The 18623-nt window shown below is 30.6% G+C and overlaps 1 protein-coding gene across 1 annotated transcript; it reads right to left on the bottom strand.

Moving 5' to 3' along the window:
* Positions 1-3968: 3968 nt before the first annotated feature.
* LOC129975931 (uncharacterized) lies at positions 3969-10651 on the bottom strand. The gene has a single exon (XM_056089224.1). The coding sequence runs from the start codon at positions 10599-10601 to the stop codon at positions 4605-4607; it is 5997 nt and encodes a 1998-aa protein (XP_055945199.1). The 5' UTR covers positions 10602-10651; the 3' UTR covers positions 3969-4604.
* Between the last annotated feature and the right edge of the window lie 7972 nt (positions 10652-18623).

Raw genomic sequence — 18623 nt, forward strand, 5'->3', positions numbered from 1 at the left:
CAAGCTATTAAAAATTCAACACAGCTAATTTAATAATGAGAGAAAAAAACATTGATGTTGCAAAAATATATTGCTGATTTGATCAAACTATCTTCTTATGTTGCAGTTTGGAAGGTATTTTAAGAATAACAATAGGTAATTTGACTTACCTTCTTAATTTCGCTCTTAAATTTCAGAGAACCAAATCAGGATGATTCATGAAATGATTCTAGAAGCTGTTAAAAATTCAACACGGCTTATTTAATAATGAGAGAAAAAAACATTGATGTTGCAAAAATATATTGCTGATTTGATCAAACAATCTTCTTATGTTGCAGTTTGGAAGATATTTTAAGAATAACAATAGATAATTTGTCCTACCTTCTTAATTTCGCTCTTAAATTTCAGAGAACCAAATCAGGATGATTCATGAAATGACTCTAGAAGCTGTTAAAAATTACACATAGCTTATTTAATAATGAGAGGGAAAAAACGATGTTGCAAAAATATACTGTTGATTTGATCAAACAATCTTCAAGATAACAAATTAGTATCATTTCTACTGAAGTAAAAAATATCGTTTCTCGCGCGTGTCCCTTTCTTCTATGAGAGTTACTATACTACATAATGCATTCTATCCCACATCCATTCATATTATTAAAAGCACGTTTTTTATTTTCAAAAATATTTTTTTTTTCATATTTTTCTTTATTTTATTTCACACTTTGGTAAGCCTTTAAAAATGTTTATTAGGTACTATACTATCTATCATAAAAATTTATAACACGAAAAAGTAGTCAAAAAACACTGTGCAAATTTTAAAATACGTTACCGCTTTCTCAAGAGCATGAAGTTCCTAAATTATGCGAAATCCTCATTAAATTCTGAAATATTTCCAATTTCTAAAATCTACAATATTTTCAACTTTATGTATTTTATCGATCAATAGTCATCATTTTTAATCTTACTGTCTTGTTTACTCTTAATTTGTCCTTTCATTTCATTTAAAATTTATGGTATAGTAATCTCATTAGAAAATACATTTCTAACAACATTAACTTAAATTTAATTGAAGCCCAAAACGGTTAGGTAATCAGCTGCGGATTTCCAATTAGGCAGTTTCCTAGGACTGTTGATTGAAGGGAGAAGATAAGGCAAATCAATTTAAAAGACACTATTCACAAAATCAAATCGTGTTTTGTAAAAAATTTGCAATTTTTTTAATAAATTTTTAGAAATTTGTGAAAAAATACAAATTTAGTGATTATTGAAATATTAGGATATCATCAACACTTCGCCAAGTATAAACGATCAAGTTCTATTTGTTTTATTACATTCGTTTATTTATTACAATATTTAAGAACATTAAGCGTATGCTAATATTGTTTACAAATATAGATGCCGCACAAGTCAGAGTAAATAAATAAAAATCATTAAAATAAAAAAAATAACAGAAATTAATTCGTGTATATACTGATTAGGTTAAAAATGTACTGAAATGTGAAATTAAAATGACCAGTTAGTTAAAGGAAGGCCATGCACTGTGCTTTAACTAGGCCACAAGATACCTAATTCCACCACTGTTGGTAATGAAAATGTTTGATGAACCTTCAGAACTTTGTATATTTATTGAAAAAATCCAAGAAATTCGTTTATAGAATGCCTAAAAAGTTCAGAATTGTACTAATGTATGGCTGTATCGCATATTAATGATTGAAAATAAAAAAGGGAAACTAAATTTTCAATAATAATTTTATTTCCATGCTTATAAAAAAATACTTTATCATAAAATTGTCAACCATAAATTGTATTGATAAATTACATGCAACAAGTAACAATTAACATTACAGCAAAACAAATATAGCCTACATTATTTAGGCATTCGATCGAAATTCATAAATATTTTACTTATCTTTGGTACAAAAAAAGATGCATATATAAATACATAAATCTTCCATTATAAAATAGAATTAATAATAATTAATTTAACAAAAATAGCTACTGTAAAAAAGAACTTTTGTACATAGAATCAATAATTAAATAAATACTTTTATACATAGATTTTTTTTTAAAAAAATTCTGTTTTTTTCTGTTTAGTTTATAATCCAATATTATAAATAGTATATAATGAGGAAAAGATTTTTTTTTTTATAAATTTGCTATCAGTCGGTACTATTATTGTTAGATCTAAAATTTAATCAAACCAATAAATCATATGATAATTCATTTCTGAAAATATTAATCATCGTGTTTGGCCACTTCAAGAAACAAGATCTCGAAACCATAGCTCAGCAGAAAGTAAGTGGAAATTACAAACATCATTTCTACTAACTATAGAGATGAATGGGTGTGTTTCTGAGTGTATATTGGCGCTCTAAAAATCAAAGTGTTTGATTTAAAGTAACCAAAGGTTAGAGGTTAAAGAGGTTAAAAATGTGCACCTCGGTACGATTCTTTCTCGAAAATTTGTAACTAAAATTTTAATTTATGGAAAATTAAGCGTTGACATTTTTTTTCATTATAATTTCTGAAAATACAGGGTGTTCATTAATTATTGTCGGGGTTTCCGTACCTCATAACTTTCGAATAAAAAATATTACGTAAAAACCGATTACGTATTCTTAAATTACAACTCAAAGAATTTTATTAATGATATTAAAGTGTAAAGCAAATGCGCTAAGATCGCATTGTTGCCTAGTAGAATTCTTTGAGTTGTAATTTACGAATACATAATCGCCTTCAGCTGAATGCGTACAAAGTGCAAATTGTGCAAGCTTTTGTAAAGCAAATGCGCTAAGATCGCATTGTTGCCAAGTAGAATTCTTTGAGTTGTAATTTACGAATACATAATCGCCTTCAGCTGAATGCCTACAAAGTGCAAATAGTGCAAGCATTTGTAAAGCAAATGCGCTAAGATCGCATTGTTGCCAAGTAGAATTCTTTGAGTTGTAATTTACGAATACATAATCGCCTTCAGCTGAATGCCTACAAAGTGCAAATTGTGCAAGCATTTGTAAAGCAAATGCGCTAAGATCGCATTGTTGCCAAGTAGAATTCTTTGAATTGTAATTTAAATACATAATCGCCTTCAGCTGAATGCTTACAAAGTGCAAATTGTGCAAGCTTTACACTTTAATATCATTAATAAAATTCTTTGAGTTGTAATTTACGAATACGTAATCGGTTTTTGCGTAATATTTTTTATTCGAAAGTTATGAGGTACGGAAACCCCGACAATAATTAATGAACACTCTGTATTAGAGCACAGCAGTAATTTTTAAAACATCTACAAACTAAATTACACTAAAAAAACCTACCTTTTCAATCATATTAATTTCTGATATATATTTTTTTCTATTTTTAATCAGTTTTTAAAAGATATTTTAAACGCATTTTATAACAATATACTTAATTTTGAAGCAAAACGTTGTAGCAAATCGTTTGCATTGCTGCTGCTAATATGCAATCCTGGCTTTATTTCCATTGTTGATGATCAAGATATGAAGATTCGGTTTTTTCCCCTTGTTAAGTAGATTTCAGTATAAAGCAGGCTTTTAATAAAATTTTTGAAATTTTATTGTATTTACAATTAAGTTTTAATTTCAGGAAATATTTTTTAATGCTTTTTTAATAATTTTTTTAAATATTTTTTTTAACAATGTGGTGTTTTTCTGTAATATAATTAACTGCACGAATAAAGCTATAGACAAGAAATAAGAGAAATGCATAAAACAGAGTATGGATCGCTGAAAAACTTCTAAAATAGTACGATTTATATGCTTATCGAAATTTAAAAAAATATTATACAGAAAAGGCCATTGAGATCAAGTTATACAAAATATATATTTGCAATTTTTAAACAACCTTTATTTCCGATAAACCAATTGATTCTCAAAGGTGACTAGTATTAAATAAAAGCGTCTTATAACATAACACTTTACAATAAAAAGTTATTTAGTGCACATGCACTGACTACGACTTGAGAAAAATAACAGTAATTTACAATTCTTCAAAAATTCTAGTAGAATTTATACAAAATTATAAATGGATAAATATTTTTCATAAAAAATAGAATTCGTTTGTTATTTCGATATTGCTTGTTTTTAAGGCAATAATAAACATTTGACTTATGGCACAATCACATGACAAAGTAACTGCGTATGGCAATATACCATTAACTGCAATTTCTCTTATGCCGTATTAATCTTTCTCCAACAAGATGCATTAAGGATTCCAAATAAAATTGGCAAGTAGGAAATACGCATCATGTCACCATGAACTGTTTCTTTTCAAGCATATAAAATTCGCATTCTTCTCAACATGGCAAATCTTAATAGACTGATTCAAAAGTATCAACTCTGGTGCATTTTGTAACAATTCAGCAATAAGACTTTGCTTTCCTTTTTTTTATTTCTCCTATAAGAATAGGGGCTCCCAAATTTTTAAACACTGCGATTCACATTTTGGAAACCGAATCTACAGCGAACCCACTTCACCCTCAGCTCGCTGATTTTTTTTTTTCCAGAGATGACATTATGGATTCTTTCCAAGCAGCCTCGGCACATAATTTGGGATCCCCTATATAAGATAATTCTTATTTTTAACTTAATTACTAGTTTGTTCTTCTAATCACAAGTTACTTGTGAAAGAATGGATGCAATTTTGTTCTGAGTGTCCAAAATGTCTGGGTGATTTACTCCTAAAATTGATACTCTCGCTTCCAGGTCTGCTTTGTAAATTTCATATGCTTCTTGAAACATTTGTAGCGAGTACAAAGCATTTGCTACCCAATATCGAGAATGAAGAGTCTTTTCGTTGTCTGGTCCGAGAACACGGTACCGAAGGTCAAGAGTCTCTCTGAAGGTCTTCAAAGATTCTTCTTTTCTATTCATGACGAAAAGAGCGAAAGCAACACAAAATAACGTATTTGACGTCTCAGTATGATAAAGCCCCAAACTTTTCTTCTGGATTTCGAAAACATCTTTAAATATTTCAAGAGCTTCGCTAGGCTCCCTTAGCATGCACAATTGCTTGGCAATATCAGTTTTAAGCTGTAAAACAAAATCCCTGACCTTGGTGACTGTGTCATTTGGCTTTTCACCTTCATGCATCAGCTGGGCAATGTGAATTTGAGTTAGTAACGTTTCTTCGTTAGAGGATCCTAACAGGTGTTGCTGTTTCTTCAAAACATCTTCATATATATTAAGTGCTTCTCTTTTTCTCTCTTTGCGACCAAGAATTAATGCCATTAGTCGCATAGTTTTTAAAGTATCTTTATGGAAATCACCTAGGATTTCTTTTCGAATTCTGAAAATTTTTTCAATCAAACTTTGAGCCTGGTCGTACCTTTCTTGTTTAATGAGGATTTCAGATATAATTTCTTGAATATCCAAAACGCCAGGATCTTTGTCACTGAACATATCAATTCTTTTTTCCAGAATGACTTTGTATTGTTCCAAAGATTCGTGGAATTGGCCCTCTTTACAAAGTCTATCAGCTCTCTGGCAATGAAACGTCACATCAGATTGAAAAAGGGATTTTAATGACTCAGCTTCCGGGTGTTCTTTTATAATGGCGAATGCAGTTAGAGTTTTACCGCAAGAATTTTTAGCTCTCATCACAGTTTTTACAATGCCCAAGTTCTTTAAGGGAATCAAATTATCTGAAATGAAATGCTCATTGTTTTCAATTTTTGAAAATATCGCGTACAAGATATTTAAAAGTTCAATAATGTCTCCATCATTTGCAAAGTCTAAAGGAGTTTTCTTTCCATTGCTTTCGGCGTTAAAAATTGCTCCACTGCGTAACAGAGCTCTCGCAACTTTTGGGTATGAAAATTTGGCAGCATAATGCAAAGGCGTGCATCCATTTGCTGTTTTCGCATTTGGGTCCGCATTGTGTTTCAACAGAAGGTCCACGATTCCCTCATAGCCTTTCCACGCCGCAAAATGGAGAAGTGAAAGATTTTTCGAATTTTTTATATTAGCATAACCAAATTCAGAAAATTCAAATCCTTCATTTAGAAGAGCCTCAACATGAGGAAGATTATTCTTCTGAACGGCTGAAAACAAATTAGAAATAAAAATGAAAGAAGCTATAACGTGAATATTGTGAAGATCCGAGCTTTTTGCAACGTCGTAAGGTGTTTCGTTTCTTTCATTGCGAAAGTCGTAATACGCACCAAAATGAAGTAAAGTGTGTAGAACGTCTATTTGACCCATTTGTGCTGCTACGTGAAGAGCAGAACAGCCATTATCATCAATGATGTTAATACTTAAACCATTTTTGAAGAGAACTTTGCAAATGTCAGATTGATTCCCGGCCGCTGCGTAGTGCAGTAAAGACCAACCATTTTCTCCTCTGCTGTCAATCTCAACTCCTATGCTTAAAAAATATTCTACAATACTTGGATGGCCTTCTTTAGCCGCTATATGTATAGGTTTGGCGTTTGTGGAATCTCTGCAATTAATGGTGGCTCCTTTTTCTACTAAACTCTTGACTATTTCTAATGATCCTGAAGCTGCAGCATTATGTAGCAGAGTACAACCACTATGGCCTTCTATATTGATATCAAATTTGGAAAGCTCTAAAAGTTTTTCCATTGCATCAAAATTTTTAATTTTAATCGCTAATTCAATTGCAGAGCAACCTTCGATGTTCACCAAGTTTGCTCCAGCGTTGTAAAGGATTTCAATAATTTCAGAATAGCCACTTAAAACGGCCATATGAAGTGGTTCAGATCGGCCTGGTGCATGATTCGGATCAGCGCCTTTTTCCAATAAAACTCGAACTATCTCACAATAGCCTTCCACTGATGCAAGTTCGAGTGGAGTTGCAGATTCATTATTTTTTTCATTTAAGACATTTCTTATTTCTAATTCTAATAATTTCTTCACAATATTCAGATGACCACTCTCAACAGCACTATGGAGCGGAAATTCATGGCATTCAGGTCTTGAAAGAGCATTTTCGGGATTTCCTTTTAAAAAGTATTCCGCAATATCATCATTTCCATCTCTGATGGCCGACAACAAGTATTCTCTCTCTGTTTCTTTACTGATGTCCACATTTTTGTTCATCAGCATATTCACAATGTCCATTCTGTTTCTTTTAACTGCTATTTCTAGAGAAGCAGCACAGTCATGACACGCAGATGCATCACAATTCATAAGATAGCTTGCAACTTCTGGATGATCGTTAAAAACAGCTAGATATAAAGCCGTTTCGTTTTTCTGCCGACTTCTAGCATTGATATCGCAGCCTTTCTGAATGCAATATTCTACGAATTCGAGGTCACCTCTAATTGCACCTAAATGTAGGGGACTGTAATCATCAAACTCTGTAAAACCAACGGATATCTTTTCTTCAACAAGAATATCAGCTAAACCTCTCTCAATGATAATTTGTAGGGGAATTCTATCATTATCGTCTTTGATATATAAATCGGCTTGATTTTTGACCAGACTTCGCACAGTGTCTTTATGCCCCAAATAGGCGCTAAGATGCAAGGATGTACAGCCAGAGAATTGTGAAATATTGAAATTACAGACAGCACGGAGAAATTGTATGGCAGTGCTCATGTTTCTCTCTACTTCCTTGCTGATGATTTTAGCATTCACATCATAACCCCTCGAAATCAGAAAATTAGCTATATCCGTATGTCCTCCACATGCAGCGAAATGTAACGCAGTGCAGCCAGTAGCATCATACTTAATACTTACTCCCTTCTTTATCAAAAATTTCACACTGGTTAGATGGCCCATATATGCTGACAAATATAGGGATGAAATCTTAAAGTCCGTGTCACATCTGTACAACATTAATTTTAGAAGTTCGTGATGACCGAAGTAGGCAGCTAAATTTAAAGGACATTCGTAAGAACTTCTGAAGCTATCGATAACAATATCCTTTCCCAGTAAAAGCTCCGATACAGCTAGAAACCCTTCTCTAATAGAAAAAGAGAGAGGCGTCGAACCATTTAAGTCAGTAATATTTATGTCAGCTCCATGCTGTAATAATTTCAAAGCGACTGCATAGTGACCTTTTTCTGCAGCTAAATGGAGCGGTGTGGTTCCTTTCAAGCTTTTTGCATTTATTTTAGCACCTGCTGTAATTAATAATTCTACAACATTGGTATGGCCACCTTTTGCAGCTTTATGCAAAGCAACAAAATTCAAATCCGATCTAAAATTGACAGGTATTTTGTCCAGTAAATAGACAACTAAATTCATATGCCCTTTTCCTGATGCTAAATGCAGAGCGGTGTCTCCAAGAAAAGTTTTGTTCGCATCAACACCGGATTCTTTTTCCAAAAGTATGCTGGCAATAGTTAAATGGTTGTGGATGATAGCATAATGAAGTGCAGCATTCCCAAAGCGATCTATAGGAGCCATTTTAGCATCATGATTTAAAAGACATCTTACAACATCAGTATGTCCATTGATAGCCGCAAGATGCAAAGGAGTTCTTCCGTATATATCTATACAATTTATGGATGATTTCGATTCTTGAATCAAATATTCTACGGTAGCAAGCCTTCCATACCATGAAGCAACATGTAAAGCCGTTTGAAGATTAATATCAACAGCGTAAACATCTAGATTAAATTTTAACACAAACTTTACAGTTTCTAAACAAGGTCCTTTGGCAGCAAAATGCAAAGATGTTTGCGAGCGCATATCTCTTCCAAAGACATCAGCTCCCTTACTAATGCAGTCTTTCACTTTTTCCATTTTACCTTCGGTCAATGCAGAAAAAAGTTTTAGTTGCTGACTAACAGTGGAGAGGTCTCCATCCAGAGAAATCTTTAACTTTTGTGGATCATTTTTCACCTTTTTACCTATCTCTTGTTTCGACTTTAATAAATTATAAGTTGTCATTTTTTCTGCGTTTAAAAGGATATCTGCGCATTCATCTTCTAACACAATGCTGACTAAAGCATTCCCGTGTGCTAAATGATTGCGTAAATTCTTGCCATTTATTATTGGATAATCTTTGTCTAAAAAGAACGCATTATGAGATAAGCGATTTGGTAAGGATTTGCATCCTAAAATACTCAACGAATCTAACGTTAACATCTCAATAATAGATAACAATTTTGATTTCTTTTGTGAACACTGCGAATTTTCAAAGAACTGTTCACTTTCATGATGTTCTTTAGAAACCTGTTGGAGCAACGTAAGTTTATGCGACAACAGATCTTTTAATTTGCTGGTTTCGGATATTTTTTTATTAGATTTTTGCATTTTCTGTTCTTTGTGGGTCTGAAGCATTTGCTTGAATTCCTTGATCCATTTAATTTCTCCCATTCCGAATCGTATAAAAGAAGCTATGCTCGTAGAAACATTTTTCGAACGTTTTCCGCTTAAAATATTATCTTTTTTAAATTCAGAAAATATATTTAGAAAAATCCTACTTATATCAGCTTTGAATTTCTTTGAATATGATGGTAATGTTGGTGATTCAATTTTTCGTAATCCAAGCATTAGTTTTTCCAATCCCTGTGAACTTTCCTCACTCTCACAATCTTTTATTATTACAATGAATTTCAAAAGATATTCACGAAATGTGTTTTGAGTATTTTTCAAATGATTTTTTTCGGTTTCAAAAAGGGAATACATTTCCGAAAAGATTTCTTTCATACGAGATGCCTTTTGATCACATTCACAGCTAAGAATCATAAACAGATTTTTTAACTGTTTCATTTCGCGCTCTGAGATTGGATGGTCCTGTTTAGCTTTTTGAATTTCCGAAAGATATTGTGAAAAGTCAGAAAAGCCAGAGAAATAATTGACTTTATGTAAATAAGATTCCGTTTTTCTTAATTCGTTTATAGCGACAATTTTAGCTAGAATTTCTCTATATGCTTCTGCATTAGGTATGTTTTCAATTTCATATGAAATTGAATAAAGCGGTAAGAATTGTTCATTAATATGTATTAGTGCTAAGAAATCCTCAATAATCTGCACTATTTCCTCTGTACAAATCTTTCGAATTTCTTTAGGTGTAACATGTACATGAGATTTAAACAAGTCTGAATAGTTGTATGAATTCGAAGTGCAGGCATTTTCGACTATGTATTGAATTTGGCGAATAAGTTCGTTTGTGCAATCTAATTCATTCCTCATCTCCATCTCTAATTCGAAAAACAATTTTTCCAACTGTTCTATATTACTTACGTTTAAATTTAATGTTTCTTCTAGTTCATTCTGCAATGAAATCGCGTAGATGTGATTCTGTTTGAGAAATACTTTCATGGCATCAATGTGTTTACAACATGCCATTTTGTTCAGTAACTTTCCAAATATCATTGATTTTTTTCTTCGAATAATATCGGAGACAGCCAAATTCATTTGAGTGATATCAAACTGCATTCTTTGAAAAACATTTTGCCCGCTCATTTCAATCTCAAATCTCACAGAAAGAGATTCCTCGTGCGATAAATCGTCTCTCAGTCTAGTGATCACTTCCTTTATATTCTCAGGCAGAAAGGACAGTAATAATTCGTATGTCTCTGTAGATAAATTGGGGGAATCTGTTGTACTTTTCATGCATTCTCCGATGACTTGCAGAGACCTAACAATAACTAATTGGTCACACTTTTCAGTGATGTTAGCAGACATGGCCAAATCTATACAACTTTTTATTTTCTCAAGAGAGTACAAATCCCTAATTTGCGTGAAGTCATCGTGTAATTCCTTAAAATCTACAATATTTTCAATATTTTCTATTTCATCGATCACTAACATTCCAAATCTACATCTATCAACCAGTTTGATTTTGTCTTTCAATTTTACTAAAATTCGGGAAAAGTTTACCAGGTGCATTAATAATTTCTCTTTATTAACCGCGAAGTGGTACAACGGATACTGCTGAAAACAACTTTTGAAAGAACGGATGAAAATGGTTAAACAAAATTCGATTTCTTCCCATGGCAATTTACTTGCACATTTCAGACAGGATTTCAACATATGGATATTTTTAGCAATGTATTTCGAAGAAAGTATAAATTGCTCGTTCGGTTCCATGCTCCTAAATTTTTTTCTAAGGTATGTAATAGTTTCGAGGGTAGAATCTATTCGAATTATCGCAAGATCTTTAAGGTTTTGGATATCAATAACATTTCCTTTATTTTTCTTCTGAGAAGAAACTTCATTGAAAAATCTAAAATCCGCTAGTTTTCCTTTTACATACATCTTCATATCTTCGTTTATGTAAACATTCCTAACTGTCAGATCTTTGAATGCTTGGGAGAGTAGGTCATCTAATTCCTCAGAATTTTTTTGAAAATAGTCGTTCAGCCATTTGTCAAAAAGAATTTCGATAATATCTTTCTTATTTAAGCGTATGGCGTAGTAAATGGCATTGTGGCATTCCTCGTCTTCTTCTTCAGGCGGAATATTACATTTTTTAATCATATAGGGTAAACTGCATACACGGTTTTCATTCATAAGTAAATGTTCAAGAACTTTTACTGCAGACGATTTACAAGCGAGACATATTAAATTGATATTACCTAACTTTACACTAGCATTTTGCTGATATTGTTTGGTTGTTTTATAGTTTAGAAAACTGTTTATATAATTCATCAAAGCACATGACACTCTATAAGAATCCACGTCATCATCAATTACAGCACTCTTAATGTTAGTCAGGATTTTGATATATAATTCCATATCTTTGTGCATCTGTTTTACTTTGTTAATTCTTTTATATGCTTTTCAATAGAGTGTGAGAGCTTCTAAAAGCTTTGTGACTGAGTCTACAAATAAGGTTTCTTTTTTCTTCTTCTGAAAATGAGAGAAATTCTTCCGTCTTATAGACTGAAAAATAAATTATCAAATGAATTAAGCCGTTACAAAATGTCACATTCTTTATTTTCTTGGGTCTAAATATATTAAGTCTGTACTTTCATTATATTACCTTAAAACTGTCGAAATATCTTTGAAAAAATTCTTGCAGCAGCCAAAAATCTGAAGTAGCTTAATCAGAATAATCGCTCTCAGCATGCTGTACCTGAAATCAAGAAGGATACGTTTTATCAAAAAAGGCAGGGCACTTAAAGGGCAATGAGAAAATTGTTTCCTTTTCAAGAAAACTGAAAGATTTTTCATTGAACTTTCATTTTATCAAATCAAAAACTTTCTCGTGTCTCTCTGATATAAGAGTTCTAACAGAGAACGCCTTGAAAAATACTGGCGAACAATGCTTATAAAATATTAACTTTTGGCGTGAATTTAGCATTTTTACTGAATCTATCCTGCATCTTTGGAGAGTTATTTGGCGATTAACTCCTGGAATGCGCCAATAGTATCCAAATATCAAATTTACGTTTTAGACGCGTTTTAAACAGCCAATTGGAGCAAAAATTTGACATAAAACTGGACTTTTAGTCACAAAACCTCATACCAAATATATTAATCATTAATAATAATTTAAGTCATTGCATTTTTGAGTATCGCGTTTATATGTTTCTGAAAGTACAAATCGACAGAAGGTCAACCTCTCATTGGATTTGCTGCAGAGTTCTATAGATGTCTACATCATAGATGTTAAATATGTGTACCGAATTTTATTCATCTTGCTCTCTTAGTTTTATTATTATCACAATTTATGTTCGAACAGCTGGTCAGACAGACTTCCTCTGAACGGATTTTGCTTAAACGTAGTCAGAAATCTACAAGTTTGGTGTAAAGACCATGTACCAAATGTCTTCCGTCTAGATAGATCAAAGCATTTCTGTGTTATCTCTATCATAGACAGACGGATATTTTCTAAAAATGTATTTTTCAAACTTAATAAAAATTCCGTGTTCGAATTTTTTGATGATTACTATAATTTCTCTATGTTACATATATGCGAAAATAAAAAAGTGATATATAGACTAATAACCTGCTTACAAATTGCTTGACAGAAACATTTTATCTAGGGCCTGGTATTGGAACAGTTTATTTCTAGATTTGCTTTGAACCAGAGGAAAAAATTACATAAAATTGCTCCCAGGGCAAATATCAAAACTAGCGACCCATCCTAATCTTGTAACAATAATCCTCATATTACCCCTCCCCCCTCTCAAATGTGATGTTGTGGTGAATAGCTTATAAGCCAGTTAACAACTACGCTATCTGAGCAATTGTTTTTGTATCATGGTCATGTTACTGGGCTGCGAACCACTAGGTCCCGGATTCTATCCTCGCTCAATTCAATCTCTACATTGGTAATCTCGGACAATGAACCTTCAACCTTCGTATAGCTGTTGTGGGGCCATCTACCCGCAACCAAAGTCGTCAGATTCACTTGACGCAGCAACAGCATCAGCAACCACGCACGCTCGCCATAACGCTTGGCGCTACTCAAATGGGTACAGGCGCATTATAATTAACAGCTAATACATCACCACTCAACAGTCATATCGTTCGTCTCACCTCTACTCACTGGAGCGAGCGTCTGTGGTGAATAGCTTATAAGCCTGTTAACAACAACGCTACCCGAGCAATTGCTTTTGTATCATGGTCATGTTACTGGGCTGCGAACCACTAGGTCCCAGATTCTATCCTCGCTCATAAGAAATCGCCACAATGTCCTGGAATGGACTGAAGTTTATTTTGGAGCATGGGAACGTGCATCTAATGCAATTTTTTGACATATAAATTTGTTTTAATTCATAAAAAATGAAGTGAAATTTCAATAGTTCTTAGAAATAATTTCTGAAAAAAATTATGTTGTACAAAGATAGATAAGTACAAAGATGTACAAATAGATGTACAAAGATTACTAAATAAATCATTTTAAAATTCAAAATATTTTGTGTCAAGGTAAAATTTAAACACACATCATTTTATACCTTACGAATAACAATTTTTTTTCCTTTCTAGTCTTAAGCATAGTATTTATTTCAGGATTGATAGTTCATTTCATATGTATTAAATTTATTTTCATACTTTCTAAAGCTACAGAATTTTACCTATGCATGCGCAGTATTTGACATAAAAAAAATTGATTAATAAATTAAAATTTCATCTAATGTTATATAATCTCATTACACTGCAGAAAAGATATGCATTTTATAAAAATTCAAAATATTTTCATGTATTCAAACTTAGTGCCAAATTCTTAGTTTTATTTTTTAATCCAGTTAATTAATTCATTGTTTCCGTTTAATTTGAAAGTAATATTTTTGATTTTTTAAAATTTATTTAAATTCGGGTAATATCTTATAAACATTTTTTTAAATCAGTATTCTATTTATATCTTTGATATATTTTCAATGATTGTGGTATCGAATACTGAGTTAAATTTAATTCGATGAAAAACAATTTTCCGAATACCTGAAATATACTTATCTTGCTCAAAAGCTATTTTGAGAGATTGGTAATGAATCACAACGCTTATATTATGGGTGAAATAATATTAAGTATTTTTTATTACTTTGATACGATTTTGATAACGAAATAAATTCATTCTAGTCTTAAAACGTAGCAAAATTATTCAATTAAAAAACGTCACTTCCATTACACAAAAATTAGGTAAATTCCTTATAGGAAGACTACCAATTGCAATGGTTCTCTGTCAAGATTTAGAAAAAATTTCTGTACATGCTATCCTTGTCTCTAGAATTAAAAAAAAAAATTTTTTTGAGACTACGGATCCACCTACAGTTCCCAATAGGATGACTGACCATTTGAATGATAATATTAATTATTATTTAAAATACAATAGGATGCATTTATAATTGCACACTTATTGAGATTCATAAAACAACATGGCCAACATCTTTGTACTCAAACTATATAAGAAACAAATCCAAAAGACATATTTTATTCCATTTTTTTTTAATTTGAAGAAGTTTATGCAAGAAGTAAATATACTATATTTGTAATTCTAAGAATCCATTCTAAAATGTCGCGGGGGAAAAACAAGCATTTATTATTAATTAATAGATGTACACGCTGTTGTTTGGGATTAGAAAGTAAATATGTTTAACACATTGTCTAATATTTTGATATATTATCGAATATTTTTAATGTAAAATTTCTCTTTGTATAATATATAATAAGTAAAATCTTTTTATCATCGGAAGCCTTTTTCAAAACTAAAATAAGAATATCAACTGAACAGACGATTTTTAAAAACAGCCGATAAATTTTTCTATTTCAAAATCGTCTACATCAATAAATTTCTTTATTATAAAATCGTCTGCATCAATAAATTTCTTATTATAAAATCGCTCCCGTGGAATTTTTTTTTATTTCAAAATCGTTTAAGACGATAAATTTATTTTTTTCAACTTCCTCCGATCAATAATTTTTTTTTATTTCCAAATATTTGCATCTATATGTTATATTGTAATTATTATAAACTATTATATCTATATAATGTCATATATTATATCTATACAATTATTTATATAGATTTGAAAAATTAATAAAAATTGATGGAAATATTGTACATAAATGAAAGTATTATCATAGAAAAAGAAAAATATTGAATTTTAAAATGCTACAAAATTATTTTTTGCAGATTATTTGCTTTGAAGTTAATATGGAAAAATAGCTAAATTTCAATAAGACATTAATTAATTAACTAGTTAATTAATTTGTGTATTTTAAAAAGTTGACACTATTTTTTCTCTTCTCCTAAATAATAAATGTATAAAGTTTTATTGAATTTGGCAGCGTCGTTTAAGAGAAGACAAGCAAACTATATCCACAGCCACAATAGCTTTTATTCATCAGAAGACACATTGAAAGATATTATTTACTGTGAAAATGAACATGACATACTCAACAAAAAAGAAATGATTAATATTTTTATAAAATGTTCTTGATTATCCATCAGACTGTGTGAACAAACCAAGTTATTTGCTAATGAATCTGCATAAGAATTTGATTATTTTTTAAACACTAATTTTATTTTTTTCTGAGTAATCATGGCATACTGTTATGGAAATCCAACGGTAAAATAAAATGGCCAGGTTTTTTTTTTTTTTTTTTTTTTTGTCAAATTTGAGGTATGTGACTACATGCAGAATGTTTTTTTAAAAAAAGTTCTAAAATAGTTATGTTTATTATATTACTAGCAGTACCCGCCCAGCATTGTCCATGACATAGCATCCAAAAGGAAAAAAAGCAGAACAATATGGACAGACTACAGAATTCTTCCTATTGGTACACACACACACAACAAATGAAAAGAAAACCTTTAATAACCTGAGACACAAAAACAAACTTTATAACGGTTTTATAATTTCTTCAGAAGAAAGATCACATGCATTATTTTTATTCAATAATTTTGTAAAAAATAAAATGTTTTAATAATAAAGATGAATCATACAAAAGAAGAATAGGATATATATATATATATATATATATATATATATATATATATATATATTTTATTCTAGAAATGCAGTTTAAAAACCAGAATTCTAAAAGAAGAATCACTTTTTAATAAATTTAAAAAAAAACTAAATGGGATCAATAAAGTCTCAGAAGAAAACTGATTGATAAAACTAAGAGATAAATGAAACGATAACAAGACAACATAAATACATATTTAATAAATTTTCTAATGGGTATTTTACTTTCGTTTTAAATGCCTTCACTTTGCAACCAGTTATTATATTCAAATATCGATAACAATCATTTCATAGCTTATTCTTTTGCTTGATTTGTGGATTTAAGCGACATCTTGCTTTTGTCATAACATTTGAATGATATTTTAGAATTAGCTTTTAAAAGTATTTCTATGTTTTCATACATATATATATAAGAACCATTGCAAATATCCAGGAGGAAAATAGCTCAGTCAAAGCATCCGGACAAAGCCTATGACCTATTGAGCGATGGACTGTGTGAACCAATTACATAAATAGAAACCACTTCCTGGTCCAACTGGAAAGATTAAATTACAACTCTGATTAATCTTGTTGAATCTCTGACTCTCTCTTCCTGAAAATGGGACTAAAAAGACCGTTCAGGAAAGTCAGACCTCAGCAGTCATTGCAGAAGTGATAACAACATTTCCAACCGAAGTCTCCAAACGACATCAATAAAACTAAATTAGGAAAAAGTCAAAGCACGCAATATGTCACAATGTTCGGGAAAAAGTTTGAAAAACATTCGAAAATATTTGTATTTCCGAATATTTGCATAAAAAATTAAAAAAAAAAAAAACACCTATGAAGTGAAAATACATTAATTAAAAGGCAAAATTGTTTAAAAATTGAAAAAAGAGTCCTTTTTTTTTGTTATTGAAAGAGGTATAAAGCAAAAATTTTCTAGTTTAGTGGCTTATCAAATGATTTGCATAAAATTTTGCAGATTTCTTAAGAAATATATTATTTAGTTCCTGAGCTAAAAAATAAGCTGTATTTTTATCCATTTTTAAATATTGGATCTCGACTAATAATTAAAGCGAAATTTTAAATTTTTTTTTTCACATTGTGAAGCATTAAAACAACTATAAAATATTTCTATTTCAGAAATTGCAGAACAAATCGAGAAATTATTACACCAAATTTGAACAAAAAAATACGCTTTAGATTTTAATTTATGAGGTTTCTCGTAAGAAAATTCCAGCAAATATTTGAACTAAATTACTTCTAAAGATGTAAAATAGTATTAAAACATATGTAAAGGCAAATATAAAAGTTATTGCAACTTCCCGAAAATGGATTTAAAAACAAAATTCTATTGACTTTGTAAAGAAACATGTTCAACGTTCATTTACGTTATCACTTTATTGTCATTAAAAAAAAACTCTGCTTATGGTGCTAATGGCCTTGCCTTTTATATAAAGAGGGGAATAAGAACTTTATTTAGGAGTAAGAAGGACAATTTCAGGGTGACTATTTCCACTGTTTTCTTTTTAATTAACATTAAATATTAATGCAGTGGTGAAAGCTTATAAGCCACCTAACAGCTACGCTACACGAGCAATTGCTTTTGTATTGTGGTCATGTTACTGGGCTGAGAACCACTAAGTCCCAGGTTCTATCCTCGCTCATACCAATCCGCTACAATGCTACTTTATATTTTTATGTGAAGAGTATTCCTCGTAATTTTTTTTATTATGAAAATTTTTGGCGGAACCTTATGTATATATAGTGAATATTTATGTTAAATTAATTTCAAAATATACTACATTTCTATTTATTATATTTAATTAATAATTAATTAAATTAATATATATGAAAATATATTCATATTAGCATATTAAAAATCTTTACTTTAGTAACTCCATAATGCAAACAGTTGAACTCAAAAAAAAGGGCATAACAGTTGATTTTTTATAGCATATCATATGGTTAGTGAAAAACTCATGTAACTTGCTCAGACAATCTCGAAAAACTTCTGAATAATATTAATGTGACTGGGAAACATGTTGATTATTAAAAGAAGATTAACAGAAAAAAATTACATTTAAATCATTATAATTTTATTTTTATGAATATAAACAATACAATTCAAGATTAAATTGAATTCACAAAAGTAAAAACGTGTATATATTTAACAAACAGACACTAGCATGCATCTGGTATATATTTGATGCAGAAAAGAAAAATATCTAAATATACAATATATTCTATAAAATATATAGAAATAATCTAAAGTCTAATAATCTACTTAATGGCCACTGATATA

Source organism: Argiope bruennichi, chromosome 7 (assembly GCF_947563725.1).
Source record: "Argiope bruennichi chromosome 7, qqArgBrue1.1, whole genome shotgun sequence".
Taxonomy (NCBI): Eukaryota; Metazoa; Arthropoda; class Arachnida; order Araneae; family Araneidae; genus Argiope; species Argiope bruennichi.